The sequence below is a fragment of the Drosophila ficusphila genome, unplaced genomic scaffold, assembly GCF_018152265.1.
Source record: "Drosophila ficusphila isolate 14025-0441.05 unplaced genomic scaffold, ASM1815226v1 contig_723, whole genome shotgun sequence".
Lineage (NCBI taxonomy): Eukaryota > Metazoa > Arthropoda > Insecta > Diptera > Drosophilidae > Drosophila > Drosophila ficusphila.
In genome coordinates this window covers 418539-435404 of record NW_025064662.1, presented here as the reverse complement: position 1 = coordinate 435404, position 16866 = coordinate 418539, and the positions used below count along the sequence as shown (strand labels likewise).

Genomic DNA, 16866 nt, shown 5'->3' with positions numbered 1-16866 from the left:
TGTTATTATTTACGTTAGTTGTCTATTCAAAATTTTCGTTAAAAATGGCTTTACTTTTAGTATTAAGATAATGTTTCGATATATTAATTATATGTTTTTCTTCTTTTTTTCTACAAAAAGCAGATTGCTTAGATAAAGTACCTTAATTATTTGTGTTTTTATGTCTAAATTTAATATGATATAATTTAATCATGAAAATATTAAATACTAAGTATCGGAACACAATTTTTAAACCAGGGACTAGGAAATGCGCATGCGCTAAGTTTTACTTAAATTCTTTTCCTCCAATGTCATCCTGCTTGTGAGAGGTCCCCAACATCAAAGTTAATAGTATCTTTTATTTAATCCGTTGTGTTACAAAAAGTGGTCATTACGATGCATTACACGTAAAATCTTCAAATTATGGTAGCCACCAAACAATACCAATCCAAAATCAGCCAAACCAAAAGCTAACCAGTACAAAAGTTCCCTACCCACCCCGTTCTGAAACGTTTTGATTAATCCGATCCAAAATCGCGTTTTACTTGCCCGGTCAACAAAAATACGTTTAAACATGCCCATTGGAAGCATTATCAAAAAGGCATCTAGCTTTATACTAGGTGACGAAAGATTGGATAAAAAAATCGATATTTCTTACGAAGACAACGAAATCCTCTTCTGCAAGAATAACGTTTGCATTCATCCACCCACAATCGCGCGTGATGAGTCGGATATATTGCACAATCCGGGATATCTGACGTGCACTACTAAAACCTTTGTGGATCAGTATAATAGTGCTAAAAGACCCACACTTCTGCTCACTTGGATACCTAACTCTTCACTATGTAAATACACCAACCTAAGCACCGAAGATTGTCGGGGTCAGTGCAACCCGAGGACCAAGTCCCCGGACTCCCGAAATGGCTATTGCCACGTAACTATTCCTCAGACGATCCAGGAACGGGACATCCGAGAAGAGGACGACAACGCAGCGGAAATGCAGGAGCTCAAGAACGAGCTACAACCCTTGTTAGGTGGCCAAACCGCATCTATTGACGATTTAACGGCATTGCTAAAGAATAACCCCATTACATCGGTGAACATAACGATTTCGAATCCGCAAATCGAAAACAGTAATATTTCGCAATCTTTTAACTGCATTACTATTCGACCGGATGGAAATAATTGCGCGGAGTGCGCTAGTGGAAATGGGGTTCCGGATGCGATAACATCAGATAACCCGAAATGGACAACTCCAGAACTACTGGCTTATAAGCACAACTTGGAGTTTCCGGATAGCGGTAATTCGACACCAGCCGATCGCCAGAAATCGGTTATGAAGTGCCGCCACTTCTCCGTTGATTTGAGCCAAATGAGGTCACTTCGCCTTTTCTTTAACGATGATAACTGTACTTCCGGTCAGCTGGTAATCGCTTCGAGAGAATCGCAGTACAAAATTCTGCATTTTCACTATGGCGGACTGGATCATCTGGCCCAAGTTTTGCATCAGTGGCACTGCTTTCTGCACAATATCACGTCGGAAACGGGGCAGGATAAATTCGATTTACCCTACAGGCATTTTATGGTTTGTCGTCCGGAGGTAAAGAAATCGGAAATGCATCCGGATGAGGGGGACGTCAAGAAGATTACTACAAATTTCTTCTACGGCACACTGCTCAATGAAAAGGGTCAAATCGAGGATGATTTGCTCCTGCGGAAATGCGTTTTCTTTGGCGGTCTTGAAAAGAGTTTGCGCAAGACAGTATGGCCATTTCTCCTGAAGTGCTATTCATTCTCATCGACATTCGAGGATCGCGCTGTCCTGATGGATATTAAACGACAGGAATACGAGGAAATTACCCGAAAACGACTCTACTCAATGTCACCGGAGCAGCAAATACACTTCTGGAAGACCGTGCAGTGTGTGGTGGAGAAGGACGTGGTGCGCACTGATCGCACTAACCCTTTCTTTTGCGGCGATGATAACCCCAACACCGAAGTTATGAAAAACATTCTGCTCAACTTTGCCGTGTACAACACTGGGATGTCCTACTCTCAGGTAGGTCCTTTTCAGAGGATTTATATAACTTTTGTAAAGCTTCTTTCCCGTTTTAATCTTTTGTGTCAAGCCATAATATGCTTGCAGTCCTTCTCCTTGTTATATTATATTATGTTTAAGGTCCAAGATGTTTTCTGCGAACTATAATTTAGGTTTGGAAATTAAGAACTCATACCTAAATAAAACCTTTCATGAGACAACAATTTTCCTTTATACCCAAGGCAGGGTGAAGGAACGCTTAACAATTTTTATTATAAGTTATTCCGTTTCTAAAACTTTGTATTATTTTTCTTTCATTTTAGGGTATGAGTGATCTGCTAGCACCCGTGCTCTGCGAGGTGCAAAACGAGTCGGAGACCTTCTGGTGCTTCGTGGGCCTGATGCAGCGGGCGTTCTTCGTGTGCACGCCCACCGACAGGGATGTGGACCACAACCTTAGCTACCTACGCGAACTGATCCGTGTGATGCTCCCGCGCTTCTACGAGCACCTGGAGCAGCATAATGACTCAATGGAGCTCCTTTTCTGCCACCGATGGCTGCTGCTCTGCTTCAAGCGCGAGTTCACGGAGGCGGTGGTTATCCGGATGTGGGAGGCCTGCTGGTCGAATTACCTGACGGACTATTTTCACCTGTTCCTTTGCCTGGCCATCATCGCCGTCTATGCGGATGATGTCGTGGCCCAGAACTTGCGCCCGGACGAGATGCTCCTGCACTTCAGTTCACTGGCCATGTACATGGACGGGCAGCTGATCCTGAGAAAGGCGCGCGGTCTGCTCCACCAGTACCGCCAGCTGCCAAAGATCCCCTGCACGTTAAGTGGCCTGTGCAAGCGTTGTGGACCCGGGATGTGGGATTCCGAGCATCGTCCTGCGCTTGAGTGCGTGGGCCACAGCGACGATGAGAAGTGCTCGCTGTCTATTGACTAGTTATCTAAATATACACTGTTTAAACTCAGCAATAATTATTGTTGGCGACTGATAATTCGTCATTAACTATTAGCACATGTATTTTGCTTTCTCTCCAATATTTATTGGAGTGCTTGGCTCTCCAAAAAGACTTTGGCCTCCTACTACGTTTCAACGCCATTTTTGTTTTGTATTTAAAAATGTTGATCGTTACATTTTCCCTTTATTCTTATTTGCGAATACTTTAACCATTCATACTGTTACTAACTAGTTGATGCTTATGTCTAAACAGAAAACATATTATTGGTAAAATACTTGGTTTCGCAAATAACTGGCAAATAAACGTAGAGTGCAATTTTTGTTTTGGTTAGTAGCCTATTTATAACCGCCTATGCCCAAGATATATATAAGCCAGCTACAAAATGTATAAAAAAAATAAAAGCATTGGAATAAATTTCAAAAACTGTATGGGTTAAACTCAGCTATTTTTAACAATGTATTATTTTCTGATTGGTCCAACAGTTTGGATTGAATATTAGTTATGCTAACTTTATTTAATAAAATCGTAAACTTTGTGATTAAATTAAGATTTCTTCATTTTCTTAACGTTAGCGTTAGTATTGAGCATCGGTTCTATGAAAAGATTTACATTTGTGGTAACTGATCAATAGGAGTGGTAAACTTAAAGTCTTCTGGGAAGAGCTTAGCTGCATGCGGATACATTAGTTTATAGGACTGCCGGATGGTTACATCGGCCACACCGGCTATATCACCGATTTCCTTCTGACTTCTTTTATGCTCCGAGGCTTGTGAGGCCATATAAATCGCAGCTGCGGCCACCGAAATTGGCGAACGACCTGGGACAATGTCCATTTCGACGGCTTTTTTTGCAATGTGCGTGGCAGCGCGTTGAACCATATTCGGGAGGTCTACAAATATGAAATGTATTTAAACATTTCAATAAACTATAATAAAAGAAACCATTAGAAGTGACATACCCAAGTTGGCGCAAAAGCGGCACATAAAGTCTGCTGTGGTGATTAAATCGACACTGGTTTCAAGTGCCTTCAGTGTTAGTTTAAAGCATCTGCCAATCTCCTTTTTGCTGATCTTGCTGACGGCGCATATTTCCTTAAACGTGCGAGGCACTCCTTCCTGGCGACAAGCAATATACAGACAAGCGGACGCCTTGGCATCATTGGATCGACCTTTGAGGTTCTTTCCATCGTGGACCTGAAACCACACAACATTAGCAATAGCTCTTCTTTAATTCTAATCGAAAGCCACCTGTTTGAACAAGTTGTTGGCGCGATCAACAATAGTCTTCGGCAAATTGATGCGATCGGCCATGGATGAAATTTCCTTAAATGCTGAAATAAGCGAGCGATCCGAGCTGCTCATGGTACGTCTGTTTTGGTACTTCGGTGCCCCAAAGGCGTCGAAGGAGGCGGATCCCGTGCCAGGACCAATTATGGTGGACAAGTCTCCGCCGCTAAGAAGAGGATTCTCGGGACCACCAACACGACTTGGGTCTACGCCACTCTTTTCGTTGCTGAAGGTTCGCCACTCGGAGCCCACATCAATTACGCGGTCGCCAACCACCAGACCACATTCGGAGCAAATCATGTCGCCAGCCCTGTAGTCCTCGATTAGAGGAGATTCGGGGTGTGCATAGCAGCACACCTTGTTATTGTCCAATCTGCAGGCAAAAATTCATTAGGGAAAGTCGGAAAATTTCTCGGCTAGCCAGTTTTTACCTAGATGTCGATGCCATTTGTACTGCAAGCTGTATATTTTTTTTAATACTCACATCAACTAGTGATGTGATTTGTACCGATGCATCGATAACAAAACAGTTGACTAGATTCTTGACTGTTTCCTTATAACTCTAAATAATCGCAACAGCGGAATGGGCAGTCCCTGTTAAATGAGTAGCCAAAACAAACTCCAATATAAAAACTTAAGTTACAAGCTTTAATCTCTTAATCAGAAGTCACAAATACAGGATATAACGTTTATTAGCTGTAATATTATTTAATAAAATAAGGTTTCATTTCACTGTACCACATATCAAAATCATGAAAATACTAACAAAAAGTATTTCTTTTTGTCATTTCAAACCCCGCATAAACGGAGTGTTCAAATATTTAAGTGGTTTCCAACACTATCCCGGTTATTGTTATGGCAACAACAGGATGCCATGCTAAACAAATTTATTGACATGAAAAAATAGTATAGTTTCGTATTGATGTTTGTAGCTTGTACGAGTTCCGGCTGTGCAAAAATTATCGGCCATCTTCCTACTGGCCCTATATAAATTTCCAAGGGACTATTCATTTCGTGGGCGAAACCGATTACCGCACTGCAGACGCGACATGTTCAAAAACACTTTCCAATCTGGATTCCTATCGATTCTGTACAGTATTGGCTCGAAGCCTCTGCAGTTGTGGGACAAGAAGGTGCGCAATGGCCACATAAAGCGAATTACGGACAACGATATACAGAGTCTCGTCCTGGAAATAGTCGGCACCAACGTCAGCACCACGTTTATAACATGTCCGGCGGATCCGAAAAAGACCCTGGGCATCAAACTGCCCTTTCTGGTGATGATCATCAAGAACATGAAGAAATACTTCACCTTTGAAGTCCAGGTAAGCTGTCTATTCAGCTTTTCAAAGCTTGTTCACTGATTTCCTCCCCTAAAAAGGTTCTCGATGACAAAAATGTGCGGCGAAGGTTCAGGGCCAGTAACTACCAGTCGACAACTCGGGTCAAACCTTTTATCTGCACCATGCCCATGCGATTGGACGAGGGGTGGAACCAGATTCAGTTTAATTTGTCCGACTTCACCCGTCGCGCCTACGGCACAAATTATGTGGAGACACTCCGTGTACAGATCCACGCAAATTGCCGAATCAGACGAGTCTATTTCTCCGATCGCCTCTATTCGGAAGACGAGCTGCCGCCGGAGTTTAAGCTCTTCCTACCTATTCAGAAGCCGGTGCAAAAGTCGAACGCTATTTGTAGCTAAATGCAAGATGATTCTTTAAGCAATTAGAGCACCTAACACCACAGAGTTGGCAATTACCACGGCACAAACTGCACAAGACTGCCATCCAAACTCATTTAACAGTTTATGGGAATCACGAATAAAAATTCATCATGTACATAAAACTACTCTAATTATCTTTTGTAAGGATCTCTGTTCCGGTTTCGGTAATCAGAATGGTATGCTCAAATTGGGCACTACGTGCACCATCCAAACTAATTGCAGTCCAGCCGTCTTCCAAAACAGCAATTTCAGATCCTCCTAGAGATAAAATGGGTTCAATTGTGAAGGTCATACCAGGCTGCATCTCTCCAGGATATTCGTTGTCTGTAAATGATGGAACTATTTAAGTTAAGTTCAAGGTTCCGGTTGATTATATTTACAGTAGTGATATATTTCCGGGGGACCATGGAAATAGCTGCCGATTCCGTGTCCTATGAAAGCTGCAATTGACTCGAGTCCATTTTTATCACAATAGTTCTCTATAAACTTTCCAATCTCATTGAATTCTACACCTGGTCCGCAAAGCGTAATGCTTTGCTCCAAACAGGACCTTGTAGCCTCTACAAGGAAGCTCCCCCGTTCGTCAACGTCACCTACTTGAAATGTTTCAGAGCAGTCGCCATGGTAGCCGTTTAAAAAGACTGTGACATCAATATTTATAATATCTCCATTGGCCAATTGGCGGTCATCTGGGATTCCGTGGCAGGCTATGTTGTTGATTGAAGTGCAAATGGACTTGGGGAAACCAGCATATCTCAGGGGTGAAGGATAGGCTTTGGCTTCAATAATTTTTTCATGGGCAAAGGCATCAATCTCATCGGTGGTTGTGCCAACTGTTGCTAGTTTACCGCATTCCCGTAATATTTGAGCAGCCAATTTTCCACTTTTACGCATTGCTTCTATCTGATCAGGAGTTTTGATCTCTGGTGACCCCAAAGTGTTCCCAGGCGGCAGGTTTTCGAAGTAATACTTCGGTTTTTTTATGTCATCGGGAACACTTCGTTCCGGCGAAACCAGGCCGGTAGAAATAATCTGTTCATATTTGCCGGTATCTCTGTAAGTACATATCTTATAAATAAACTCCCTTATACTAGCTGAAAAACAAGAAAAACCACATTACCCCTTGGCCTTGCCGAACTGAAAAAATGATCTGGCAGGTGCATTTTGCATCAATATCCGATTTAAAAATATTAATCTTGTCATTTTGTTTTGATTACATGAATTTAGAGTGTGACCAGATTCATCAATTTTGGATGTTTAACTGAATATCAGTGGCATTCCCAACTCTAATTATGTTTTTTTTTAGCAATTTTAAAAATAATAAATTCTAAAATATATTTTGGAAGATTTTTTTTCAAAACATAAAAATTTCTCCTTTTATTAACTTTAAATTTTAAAAACCCTGTAAAAATGCATAAATAAAAGAAAATGTATTTATTTTACTATGTTTATCATATATAGCTGTAAAGGTTTTAAAGTATTGTTTATGCCACATTAGGTTTGATTTCTTTTTGTAAAGGGTCATACATTTTTAGAATTAACTGTTTAGGAAGCGTGCAAGACGAAAAATGTTTGACGAAATTGTAATACATCTGTTTGGAATTAAATAAAGTTGTGCAAAACTGTCTAGCATTTAAAGTTTTTACAATCATGCGACTGTTATTCAGTACACATTCTAAAAACTTATATCTGATACGCTCATTATTAACTTTACTATTAGCCACACAATAAGACTTAAATGTACTTGGGTTTTTAGGATACGGTCGGCTTAAAAGCTATTTAATCATTATTTTTAATTCTATTTAGACAAAGAAATCTATGACCTCTTTTTTTTTTGATATTGTAATAGATCAATTAACCCTCCGTTCAAAAGAGAAAACATGTTTTATGGTGGTTAAATTAAAGTTAATTCGTACATGTTTTAATATTTTTGGATTTCAAAATTTGTGAGAGCCAAGTGTATGCAGTTCGGAAAAACGGAGATTAATACATTTGTTACATTTCCAATGTACGATGTCGATATTGCAAGATAGTTTGACTTCCGATTTTCGGTTTATTTCTCATAAAATAATTACAACTTAAGCTCTCCTCTCGATTTATCTTCTGTATAATATGTATGAACTAAATACGCGTTGTCAAACGGCCCGTGTAAATTTCTCGCTTGTTTATCAATGCCTTCGTTTACGATTTCGACTTCGACATGTATTGATGATGTGTACCAATAAACAAATGCCCCTTATTATTCACTTTATGCCGGCAGCTGTAGCTTCTTGCCCTTAAGAACTTTGGTAATGTATAAGTAGAAGAAGTCGCAGTACAAAACGGTCTGAACGACTCCGGCGAAGATCGCGATGAGGTCGTAGTGGGACTCAACCATGTACCGGTAAACCCAGTTAAGAAGGTAGAGTGCACGGTAGGATCCCAGGGCGAAGAGGTAATGGCTGGTGATGGACTCAGCCTCGCCGGTTCTGCTGACCAGGAAAAGCTGCGGGAGGATGGCCACTGATTCCAGGTAGATAGAGAAGGTCCAGAGCACTTCCATAACCGTAAATTCGTGGTTAATCACCAGCGAGAGCAGTGCGCACGGGACGAGGAGGAATTCGATGCGGAAAGAGTCGTGGTTGTGATCGTAGGTGGCCTTAAACTTGACGTACATCAGGTAAACGGTGGCCCCCGAGGTGGCCAAGAAGAGCACCTTCATTACCGAGTTGTACAGGCTCACATAGGTGGTGAACAGATCCAGATAGCGCGTCAAATAGACCACTGCGAACAGAATCTGCGACTTCCCCGAAATTCCGGCGCACGAACGGGTCTTCCATATCTTCAGCAGCAGTATTATAATAGCAAACACATGCGATAGATCTCCAGCAAATCGAAAAATATTCATCCTGAACTGAGATCCCTTCACTCGTCTGTTGTTTGGTGTTTTTCCTTTGACTTTATCGCTGCGTCTTAGAACGCACCCCTAAATAGAATACGGAAAATAAACTGTAACAATGGAAGTTTTCAGCGGCTCGAGAGATGCATACGTTACCAAATTACCTTTTTCGCCTAGTTTGCCAACGAGTAAAAAAACTGAGGGCTTTGCCGCTTCCTCCAAAAACTTCTCACCAGAATGTCACAGCATAAATGAGAGAACCAAAGAGAGTTCAAATGACGTGGCCGCATGTGAACAGTGACTCGCGGCTCCGACTTTACTTTTATCCAGGGATGGCACTCGTTCTGCGGTTGAAAAGTATTCGGTACAATAGTATGAAATATATAAATGTTTTTCAGGTGGCTGTCTTAAATTTACAGTTTAAAAATGTCAGTTCCAATACTATTGACCAACTGTCCTATTTTTTAATTTTCTTATTCGTGTTTTGATACCGATAAAGCTTTTATTCCGCCATAAAAAATTTTATTACAAAGCCAAACAAATGCGATTCAAGAAAAATTAAAAATTAGTTTGGTACTTATCACTAACTATAATTATCTTTTTATCAACTTGGATATAAAACGTCTGGCAACAAATAACCATATAACATGATCTTTTAGTATCTTAAATCTTATCAAATATTATCTTTATTATCATAACTATATTTTCTCTCAAAGTCTACCTCTGAATTTTAACATAAATTTTAACAATTGTAATAGGCTAAGACCACTAAAACTGTATACATATAATGTTATACAGCAGTTAAATAATATTAAAACAATTTAAGGAGTGGAACCTACTAATAATTGATTTACTTTGTTTTATTCGATATTCATTCGATAGGCATATTTAAATATACTATAAAATACCGAAGACCCCATTTATTAGTCGATTTCTTATTTATGCCTATCGAAAAACGCCGTGTTGAGGTTCCGGCATCTATATATTTTATTTACCAGCGGTCTAATTTATATAGAATTCATCAGAAATGGTAAGTCAAAACTGATTTGTAAAGTATATATTAGGTTTTTATAACGCGGCTTTCATTAAGTTGCTTGATTTTTATTTATTGTTTGTTTTTTGCACACAACCATAAAAATATGCATGCGAATGAAGAAAACAATATGTTTTGCAAAATGCCTACAAGCTTCTATGTTCATCTGTTTGATTTATGTATTTTTATCACGACCAATACTCTATAACTATGCAGACATCTGCAAGAAAAAATCTTAAAACAAAAACCGGCATTTAAAATAGACCCGAAATGGCTTGCAAAAGATGGCGCGGATTACATTTCACAACTAATACCTCGTTTCCTCTTTTTCAGACGATCGGGAAAAACAACAAAATGATTCAGCACCTGAATTATCGGGTGCGAATCGTCCTCCAGGATTCGAGAACGTTCATCGGAACCTTTAAAGCGTTCGACAAACACATGAACTTGATCCTGGGCGATTGCGAGGAGTTTCGCAAGATTCGCTCAAAGAATTCCAAAGTGCCGGAACGCGAGGAAAAGCGAGTTTTAGGCTTCGTATTGCTGCGCGGCGAGAATATAGTTTCGCTCACGGTCGAGGGTCCTCCGCCGCCAGAAGAGGGTCTGCCCCGAGTCCCCATTCCTGGAGCCGCTCCTGGCCCGGGAATCGGACGAGTGGCCGGAAGGGGAGTCCCCATCAACATGTCCGCCGTGCCAGCGGGTCTCCAAGGACCGGTGAGAGGCGTGGGCGGACCCGCCCAACAGCACATGGCTCCAATGGGACGCGGAGTTCCCCGGGCACCGATGATGGGAGCCCCGCCTCCGGGCATGATTCCCGGGGGAATGCCGGCAATGCCTGGGAATATGGGACGCGGCGCTCCTCCACCAATGCGCGGTCCACCGCCAAGTATGATCCGTGGAGCACCACCACCGGGCCGGGGTGGTTATTAATAAATACACTACACTACAAAACCAATAAAACTCACTTAGAAAACCATAGTCATTTATCGATGGAATCTTGTATTTATGTGTTTAATGTAAGCATACGTACATACAATGATTATTGCTTTACATCGAATATATGAGAACCTAGCTGGAGCTAGCCACATTGTTCCTCTATTGCGTATTCCAGTTCAGATCGGAACGCCTCGTGAATGATTATACCTTTGGTATACCTTGGATTTAATGCATGTGCGTACATGTTTTTAGGCCCAGATGTTGGAAAGATCCCAGATCTTGATAAGCCTATCCTGACCAACAGTCAATAGGCGCTTCCTGTCCTCGTCAAGGTCCATGTAGACAATAGAGTGCTTTGCGTCATTAAATGAGGCCAGCGATGGGCGCTCGACGGTCTGAAGTTGTTTGTAGCATGGATCACAGGTACGAACATCAAACTCGAAGCCCATAATGGGTATGTTAATACGATTGGTTGAACAATTGTCACAGACGGCTTTGCCGCAGTGGCGACAATGATGTTGTCGGATTCCTAGGAAGAATAAAATATTGGATTTACAATGCTTATTTTTTGTATTTTTATCTTTTCCCTTACCCAGCTGCTTTTGATCCATCATGGAGCGGAAGTTCCAGAAGAAGGGCCGCGAGCAAAGCTGGCAGTTGTTTGACTCCACCCAGCCAGGAACTTCTTTTCGCATTGCATTCATTTCCCAGAAAACAACTACGGAGTCTTCGCCGCAGCTTATCAGTTGTTGGGTTTGATTTGCGTACGACAAGGCAGAAACTTTGTTGCTGCGTTAACAAAAAAATCAGATAATGATAGTAATAATTACAAAGAGCGTAAGGAATGTTAGATACCTGTGTCCCTGCAGTTCGTATATAGTGCCACGTTTTCCACCGACATCCCAAACAATTACCGACTGATCGCAGGCGCCGCTAAATAAAAGTTGAGGCCCTTCAACCCATCTCAAGCAGCGAATTTCCGCTACATTTTACAAGTTTTTAAATGTATTACATTTTCATATGTAAGTATTTATTGATATACATTACCTGTGTGTCCTTTGAAAGTGGTAATCAGTTGAACCCCTTGAACGTCGCACCTCAGCATTGTTATTTGACCAGCGTGGTCGCCAACGAAGGCATACTTGGCTAATGCATCAAACCTGAAAACAGGTCAAATTTGACAACTTATAAGAAAATGTATAAAATAAAATTCATTAAAAAAATCATTAAGTGATAAATGCTAAGTACTACTATTAAAGTTTCGTTCTTTCTTTTTAGGACCGTTACACATCTACACATGAGGGTCAACATAATTTAATCAAATGAGCAGCTTATCTCATGTTCAATATGTCAGTTATCATACTTACTGGAGAGCAGTGCATGGAGTCTCAAAGTTGTATCCGCCCACTCTTTTGCCGCTTTCCGTGCAATGATAGGCGAACTGCTTATCTTTTCCGGCGGAAAGAATCCACTTGTGGGTTTTTGAGAAGACCACGGCCACAACTCTGGCTTGATGGGACAAATAGTCCCGTAAAAAGGATAGGCGATTACAGTCTTCGGATAAAGCATACTGTGTAACGGTTCCATTTTCCTGGCCAACGTACAAATGCCGAGATTCAGGAACGTACTCGATAGCCGTGCATCCTGAAGGCATATACTGACAAATGCTAGGCCAATATTGGCCGGAATCGCGTTTTAGCCAAACACGAACGGTTCTATAAGAAATTTGAAATCAGGCGTAACTAATACGATGTATATATGTATATGTAGAATTATAATTTATCAATACGCACTTGTCATCTGAAACACTAATTACGCCGTTTTCGCCAGGAATTAAGATGGCTGCGTTAACATCGTCGCTGCTGCCTTCCAGCTTACTCAGCAATTCCGGCTTTTTTGACGTGTTAAAGCGATCATTGTTTGTTCGCTGCGCTGGTTTTATTTCGGCAGCCATATTAATTAAGGTGGATCCAGCCTGCTACGCCCAATTTAAAGAACTTTATTATATTGGTCTATAAAAACAAACAAAAATTTATAGGGGCTTGGTGGTATGATATGAACCAGGATACGTGATTCAGAATCAATTAACGAACAGTGATATTTTGTTTAATACAAAATATACTATACTTTACTGTTTTTGTAAAGCTCGTCTAGATAGCGTCACCTTGTCTAGGCTCGGTGCGGAACAATGGAATGGAAGTCGACTAATCGAACCGTTCATTCATAAATAAATCATTGTATTGCTTATAATTTGTTGTATTTTGTTTTGGCTAGTGAAAAAATACGATTTTATTTCAGTTTTGAAATATGTTTAATATTTAAAAGCGTACGGGTATAAAAATATTCATATATCACAACAAACATACTCTGTTTTGAATACTTACTCTTACCTGAGTTTACTATTTAAATACTTAAGCATATAATTTTTTATTTAACTTCAAATCTCAAAATTTTGTTTTATAAATTTTAGTTAGCAGGTTCGCATCAATCTTAATCAGCTAAATAATTTTTAGCTAACCGATTTATTTATAGTTGTTCTTTGCTTATCGATACCAATTATTAATGTCAATCGTCCAAGCGCGCTTTTCGATCAATTCCGAAGACTTTTTTTTAAGTAAATCATACAATAACTATTACTGCCTTTTTTTTTAAATGGGGAACAACCAGGAACTTGTTTGCGATATATGCGGCTTCGACACCAGTGACCCGCTGCTTTACGGTGATTGGATGACCCGTAATCAAGTGCGGGTGCACTATTATTGCCTGGTTAGTGTCTGTATTCGTCGGGAGATCACCCACTAATAAGACTATTTGCACCCTAGCTTTGCTCGACAAACTTACCCCAGCGTGGCGGCGATTCAGCCGGCATTCTTGGCTTCCTTCTGGTCGATATACGTCGAGAGGCAGCTGCCGCCAAGAAGAGGAGGTGCACCTACTGCCAGAAGATGCAGGCCAGTGTCCAGTGCAGAAATTGTTCGACAATCTTCCATTTAAAGTGCGGAATCGAGAATCGGTGCACCTTCCAGTTTATTGGACAGTTCGATAGCTTTTGCGACAAATGCACGCCGATGGATGACTACAAACGCGAACTAGTGGCCAATCCGCCCAAAAAGAAGCCCTGCGATATCTGTCTCAATCCCATTTCTCGTTTTTCGTTATTCAACGCCGTTTACGGAGACTGCTGTCGCAAAGGATTTGCCCACAAGAACTGTATGCGTCGTTATGCATTGGCATCGGGCTATTATTTACGCTGCATCTGGTGCCGAGATACTAAGTTCCGGGAAACGATTTGCATGCAGTCGATATTCGTGCCGGATCGCGATGCCACGTGGGAGCAGCAGAAGGGCGCATACCGAGAGCTCCATGAGCGCACTGTGAGCTGCAACTTGGAAAATTGCCTTTGCCCCAATGGCAGAAACTTTAACAGAAACACATGGTTGTTGTTGACCTGTAAACTATGCGCCTCCACAGGCGCACATGCCAAGTGCTTGGCAGGCACTTTTCGCCTGTCCAAGAGAGACGAGCCCAATGAATTTAAGTGTACTTTATGCGAAGAAGTGGAGAACAAAATCTCAGAAATCCCGACACAAAATCTAGATGCTTCTATTACTGGCAACGGGAGCCAAGTGGACGTCTCGTTTTACGTGCACAAATCGGGTCCAAATATGCCACCACCTGCTCAAACTGAGATGCCGATGTTTTCTGACACGGAGGACGAAGACTCAATGAGCGCAAATAGTAGTGTCATTACTGTTATATCCAGCCAAGCCAGAAACAAGGCCATTCGAATATCTCCACAACCAAGTAACGTATCGGCAGCAGTAGAATCTGAAGTAATTGAAATTCCTGATTCGCCTATACCGAACGAAAGCAACGATATTTTCAAAATGGAGCCATCAGCACCAGTAGAAATCGAGGTTTCTCAGTTAAACTCTGCTCCAGATACAGATCCTCATACCCTACTGATGCTTAAGGAAAGCTTTCGAACCAATGAACCATACTACTACGTGGTAATCTACGAATTCGAGCAGGGCATACCCAACGGCGACTGCGTGGGAACCTGCACATTGCGATTTAACGTCGACGATCCCCGCATTCAGGATACCTCGAAAGAAGCTTTGCAGCGCATCAAGTTAACTCCAGACGATATATGGTTCCGTGATAAGGATCGCGGTGTTTATGGGCAAATCGATAGGTTCAAACAACGGCGTCTGGATAATAAAGAGAAATCCTAAGTTATCCTATTTTTCTTTTCAAGGTTATTATTATTGGACAATTATTTATTTATATATATTTAAGACCATAATTGAATTTTGTTGTTATAATTGGTAGACCCAAGAACATGTTTATGTTAAGCATCGAATGTACAAATTTTAGTTGAATTTTAAATGAAAGGGCTACAGAAAAGCAATTTTGTAGACAAAATCTTAGAATATACTCAGTTAAATTTTTTAATATATGTATATAGTTATTCCAGTGAAAATACATGCATGCAGCTAAACCTGAAATGAAATGATCTTAATATGAATCCACACTAACAACATGAACAAAGAAAACAAAAAGGAATTTTTTGTGTATTTATATTTTAAGCATAGATTTACAAAATCATTTATTTTACTTCTCCATGGAAACCATATCCCGACAGATAAAAAAAGCGGCAACAAGGGCTGCCGTTTGTGCCACTTCTGTACATCCTTTGGCCAATCGTTCTTCAATTTGGGCTAGCTTTACAATAAGTTTGTTCATGACGGACATGGGCAGTTCAACTGTTTAAATACATAATTAGCAAATATTCAGTCACACTCAAATAAGCACTCACGTCTCATAACGAATAAATGCAGTTCTGTTATAATGTCTTCCAAGGCGAGACCTCTTGCGTACTTGGCGCTCTCGATAGCTGTGGAAAAGGAGAAGCTTTAAAGATGATGGTCTTTAAATTTTTATAAAATCTTACTATTGAACGAGTCCTCCAAACTGCTGCCAGAAAGCAAGGCCTTTAAAATCTGTTCAATATCTTGTCTTAACGGATATCCCACGCACATGTAGACATTATCCTCGTTAACCTTATCAAAAGCCATTACAGTACTCTGCAAAACGTTCAGAACCTTTCGCATATCACCTTTAGCGAGAGTAAGAAGGGCATTTTTTCCATCTTCAGTAATTTGAACGCTGAAGATAAATTAGAAATGAGTTAAATTTAATTATTGACAGTGTAATATACTTGCCCTTCAGCATCAATGATCTTTTCCAATCGAGGCATCATTTGGTTTTGGGATAATGGAGCGAATCGGAATCGAGTACAACGCGACTGTAGAGCTGGAATAATTTTACTCAGGTAATTGCAAATCACACAAAATCGGACGTTGTCTGTATATTTCTCAATGATGCGACGTAGAGCATTCTGTGCATCGTTGGTCATTGCATCGGCTTCATCCAAAATAATAAGTTTAAAGGTGTCGCAAAAAATTGTTCGCGTAGAGGCAAAATTAAGGATTTGGCCTCGCACAATTCCAATTCCTCGATCATCCGAAGCATTGAGCTCCAAAACCATAGACTTGAATTGCTGCGGCGAATAAAGTTGACGAGCACATGCCAATATTGTGCTCGTCTTCCCTGTTCCAGGCGGGCCATAAAAGAGCAAATGAGGCAGTTGCTTGCGGTTTATAAAGCGGGTGACTATAAGTATATATAGATGCTGTTAAATTATTATGATGTGCCGAATGGCTCAAGCTTACTGGTTGATATTATTTCCTCATGAGATATCAAGTCGTCTAAGCCACTTGGACGGTATTTCTCCACCCTTAATATACAAATATATTTTAATTGTGCGTTTTTGAAATATAACGAAAACTTACCAGGGCATTCGCACTGCAGGTCCGTTAGTGTCCGTCATTACAATGTGTAGCGGTTTTGGAAATATAAACAAGTAAAACAGTGGACCCAAGCCAAATTTCTATCAGAAAGGCCGGTAAAAACCGATAGTTCGATTAATGCCAAGATAGCGGTCAAATAAAGCGTTAATTT

The 16866-nt window shown here is 40.7% G+C and overlaps 9 protein-coding genes across 11 annotated transcripts; 4 read left to right on the top strand and 5 right to left on the bottom strand.

Annotated features, from left to right (window-relative positions):
• Window positions 1-269: 269 nt before the first annotated feature.
• LOC108089233 (TBC1 domain family member 16) lies at window positions 270-3406 on the top strand. Its single transcript, XM_017187393.1, has 2 exons — window positions 270-2038; window positions 2341-3406. The coding sequence occupies exons 1-2, from the start codon at window positions 554-556 to the stop codon at window positions 2962-2964; spliced, it is 2109 nt and encodes a 702-aa protein (XP_017042882.1). The 5' UTR covers window positions 270-553; the 3' UTR covers window positions 2965-3406.
• Window positions 3407-3471: 65 nt separating this feature from the next.
• Window positions 3472-4775, bottom strand: LOC108089234 (transcription initiation factor IIB). The gene is made up of 4 exons (XM_017187394.2): window positions 4701-4775; window positions 4231-4642; window positions 3942-4176; window positions 3472-3872 (listed from the first exon to the last, which is right to left on the bottom strand). Exons 1-4 carry the CDS (start codon window positions 4715-4717, stop codon window positions 3589-3591), a joined length of 948 nt encoding a protein of 315 aa, XP_017042883.1. The 5' UTR covers window positions 4718-4775; the 3' UTR covers window positions 3472-3588.
• Window positions 4776-5107: 332 nt separating this feature from the next.
• Window positions 5108-6120, top strand: LOC108089263 (cilia- and flagella-associated protein 20). Its single transcript, XM_017187434.2, has 2 exons — window positions 5108-5594; window positions 5651-6120. Exons 1-2 carry the CDS (start codon window positions 5319-5321, stop codon window positions 5972-5974), a joined length of 600 nt encoding a protein of 199 aa, XP_017042923.1. The 5' UTR covers window positions 5108-5318; the 3' UTR covers window positions 5975-6120.
• LOC108089262 (methionine aminopeptidase 1D, mitochondrial) lies at window positions 6065-7224 on the bottom strand. The gene is made up of 3 exons (XM_017187433.1): window positions 7116-7224; window positions 6376-7049; window positions 6065-6319 (listed from the first exon to the last, which is right to left on the bottom strand). The coding sequence occupies exons 1-3, from the start codon at window positions 7196-7198 to the stop codon at window positions 6123-6125; spliced, it is 954 nt and encodes a 317-aa protein (XP_017042922.1). The 5' UTR covers window positions 7199-7224; the 3' UTR covers window positions 6065-6122.
• Window positions 7225-7414: 190 nt separating this feature from the next.
• On the bottom strand, window positions 7415-9200 carry LOC108089192 (ER lumen protein-retaining receptor). 3 transcript variants are annotated; one of them, XM_017187332.2, is made up of 2 exons: window positions 9025-9200; window positions 7415-8960 (listed from the first exon to the last, which is right to left on the bottom strand). In XM_017187332.2, the coding sequence occupies exon 2, from the start codon at window positions 8880-8882 to the stop codon at window positions 8244-8246; it is 639 nt and encodes a 212-aa protein (XP_017042821.1). In that variant the 5' UTR covers window positions 8883-8960; window positions 9025-9200; the 3' UTR covers window positions 7415-8243. The 3 variants fall into 3 exon arrangements, with proteins under 3 accessions (XP_017042821.1, XP_017042820.1, XP_017042819.1); XM_017187331.2 differs by having other exon boundaries at window positions 9030-9199; XM_017187330.2 differs by having other exon boundaries at window positions 9038-9196.
• A 575-nt stretch (window positions 9201-9775) lies between these two features.
• On the top strand, window positions 9776-10884 carry LOC108089193 (small nuclear ribonucleoprotein-associated protein B). Its single transcript, XM_017187333.1, has 2 exons — window positions 9776-9903; window positions 10240-10884. The coding sequence occupies exons 1-2, from the start codon at window positions 9901-9903 to the stop codon at window positions 10834-10836; spliced, it is 600 nt and encodes a 199-aa protein (XP_017042822.1). The 5' UTR covers window positions 9776-9900; the 3' UTR covers window positions 10837-10884.
• Window positions 10885-10888: 4 nt separating this feature from the next.
• On the bottom strand, window positions 10889-12981 carry LOC108089191 (WD repeat and FYVE domain-containing protein 2). The gene is made up of 6 exons (XM_017187329.2): window positions 12636-12981; window positions 12210-12557; window positions 11890-12002; window positions 11698-11824; window positions 11435-11631; window positions 10889-11371 (listed from the first exon to the last, which is right to left on the bottom strand). The coding sequence occupies exons 1-6, from the start codon at window positions 12794-12796 to the stop codon at window positions 11091-11093; spliced, it is 1227 nt and encodes a 408-aa protein (XP_017042818.1). The 5' UTR covers window positions 12797-12981; the 3' UTR covers window positions 10889-11090.
• A 349-nt stretch (window positions 12982-13330) lies between these two features.
• On the top strand, window positions 13331-15350 carry LOC108089153 (PHD finger protein 7). Its single transcript, XM_017187277.2, has 2 exons — window positions 13331-13608; window positions 13665-15350. Exons 1-2 carry the CDS (start codon window positions 13495-13497, stop codon window positions 15075-15077), a joined length of 1527 nt encoding a protein of 508 aa, XP_017042766.1. The 5' UTR covers window positions 13331-13494; the 3' UTR covers window positions 15078-15350.
• A 50-nt stretch (window positions 15351-15400) lies between these two features.
• LOC108089155 (replication factor C subunit 5) lies at window positions 15401-16833 on the bottom strand. The gene is made up of 6 exons (XM_017187278.2): window positions 16698-16833; window positions 16578-16642; window positions 16068-16518; window positions 15797-16011; window positions 15662-15739; window positions 15401-15608 (listed from the first exon to the last, which is right to left on the bottom strand). The coding sequence occupies exons 1-6, from the start codon at window positions 16733-16735 to the stop codon at window positions 15457-15459; spliced, it is 999 nt and encodes a 332-aa protein (XP_017042767.1). The 5' UTR covers window positions 16736-16833; the 3' UTR covers window positions 15401-15456.
• Window positions 16834-16866: the final 33 nt, after the last annotated feature.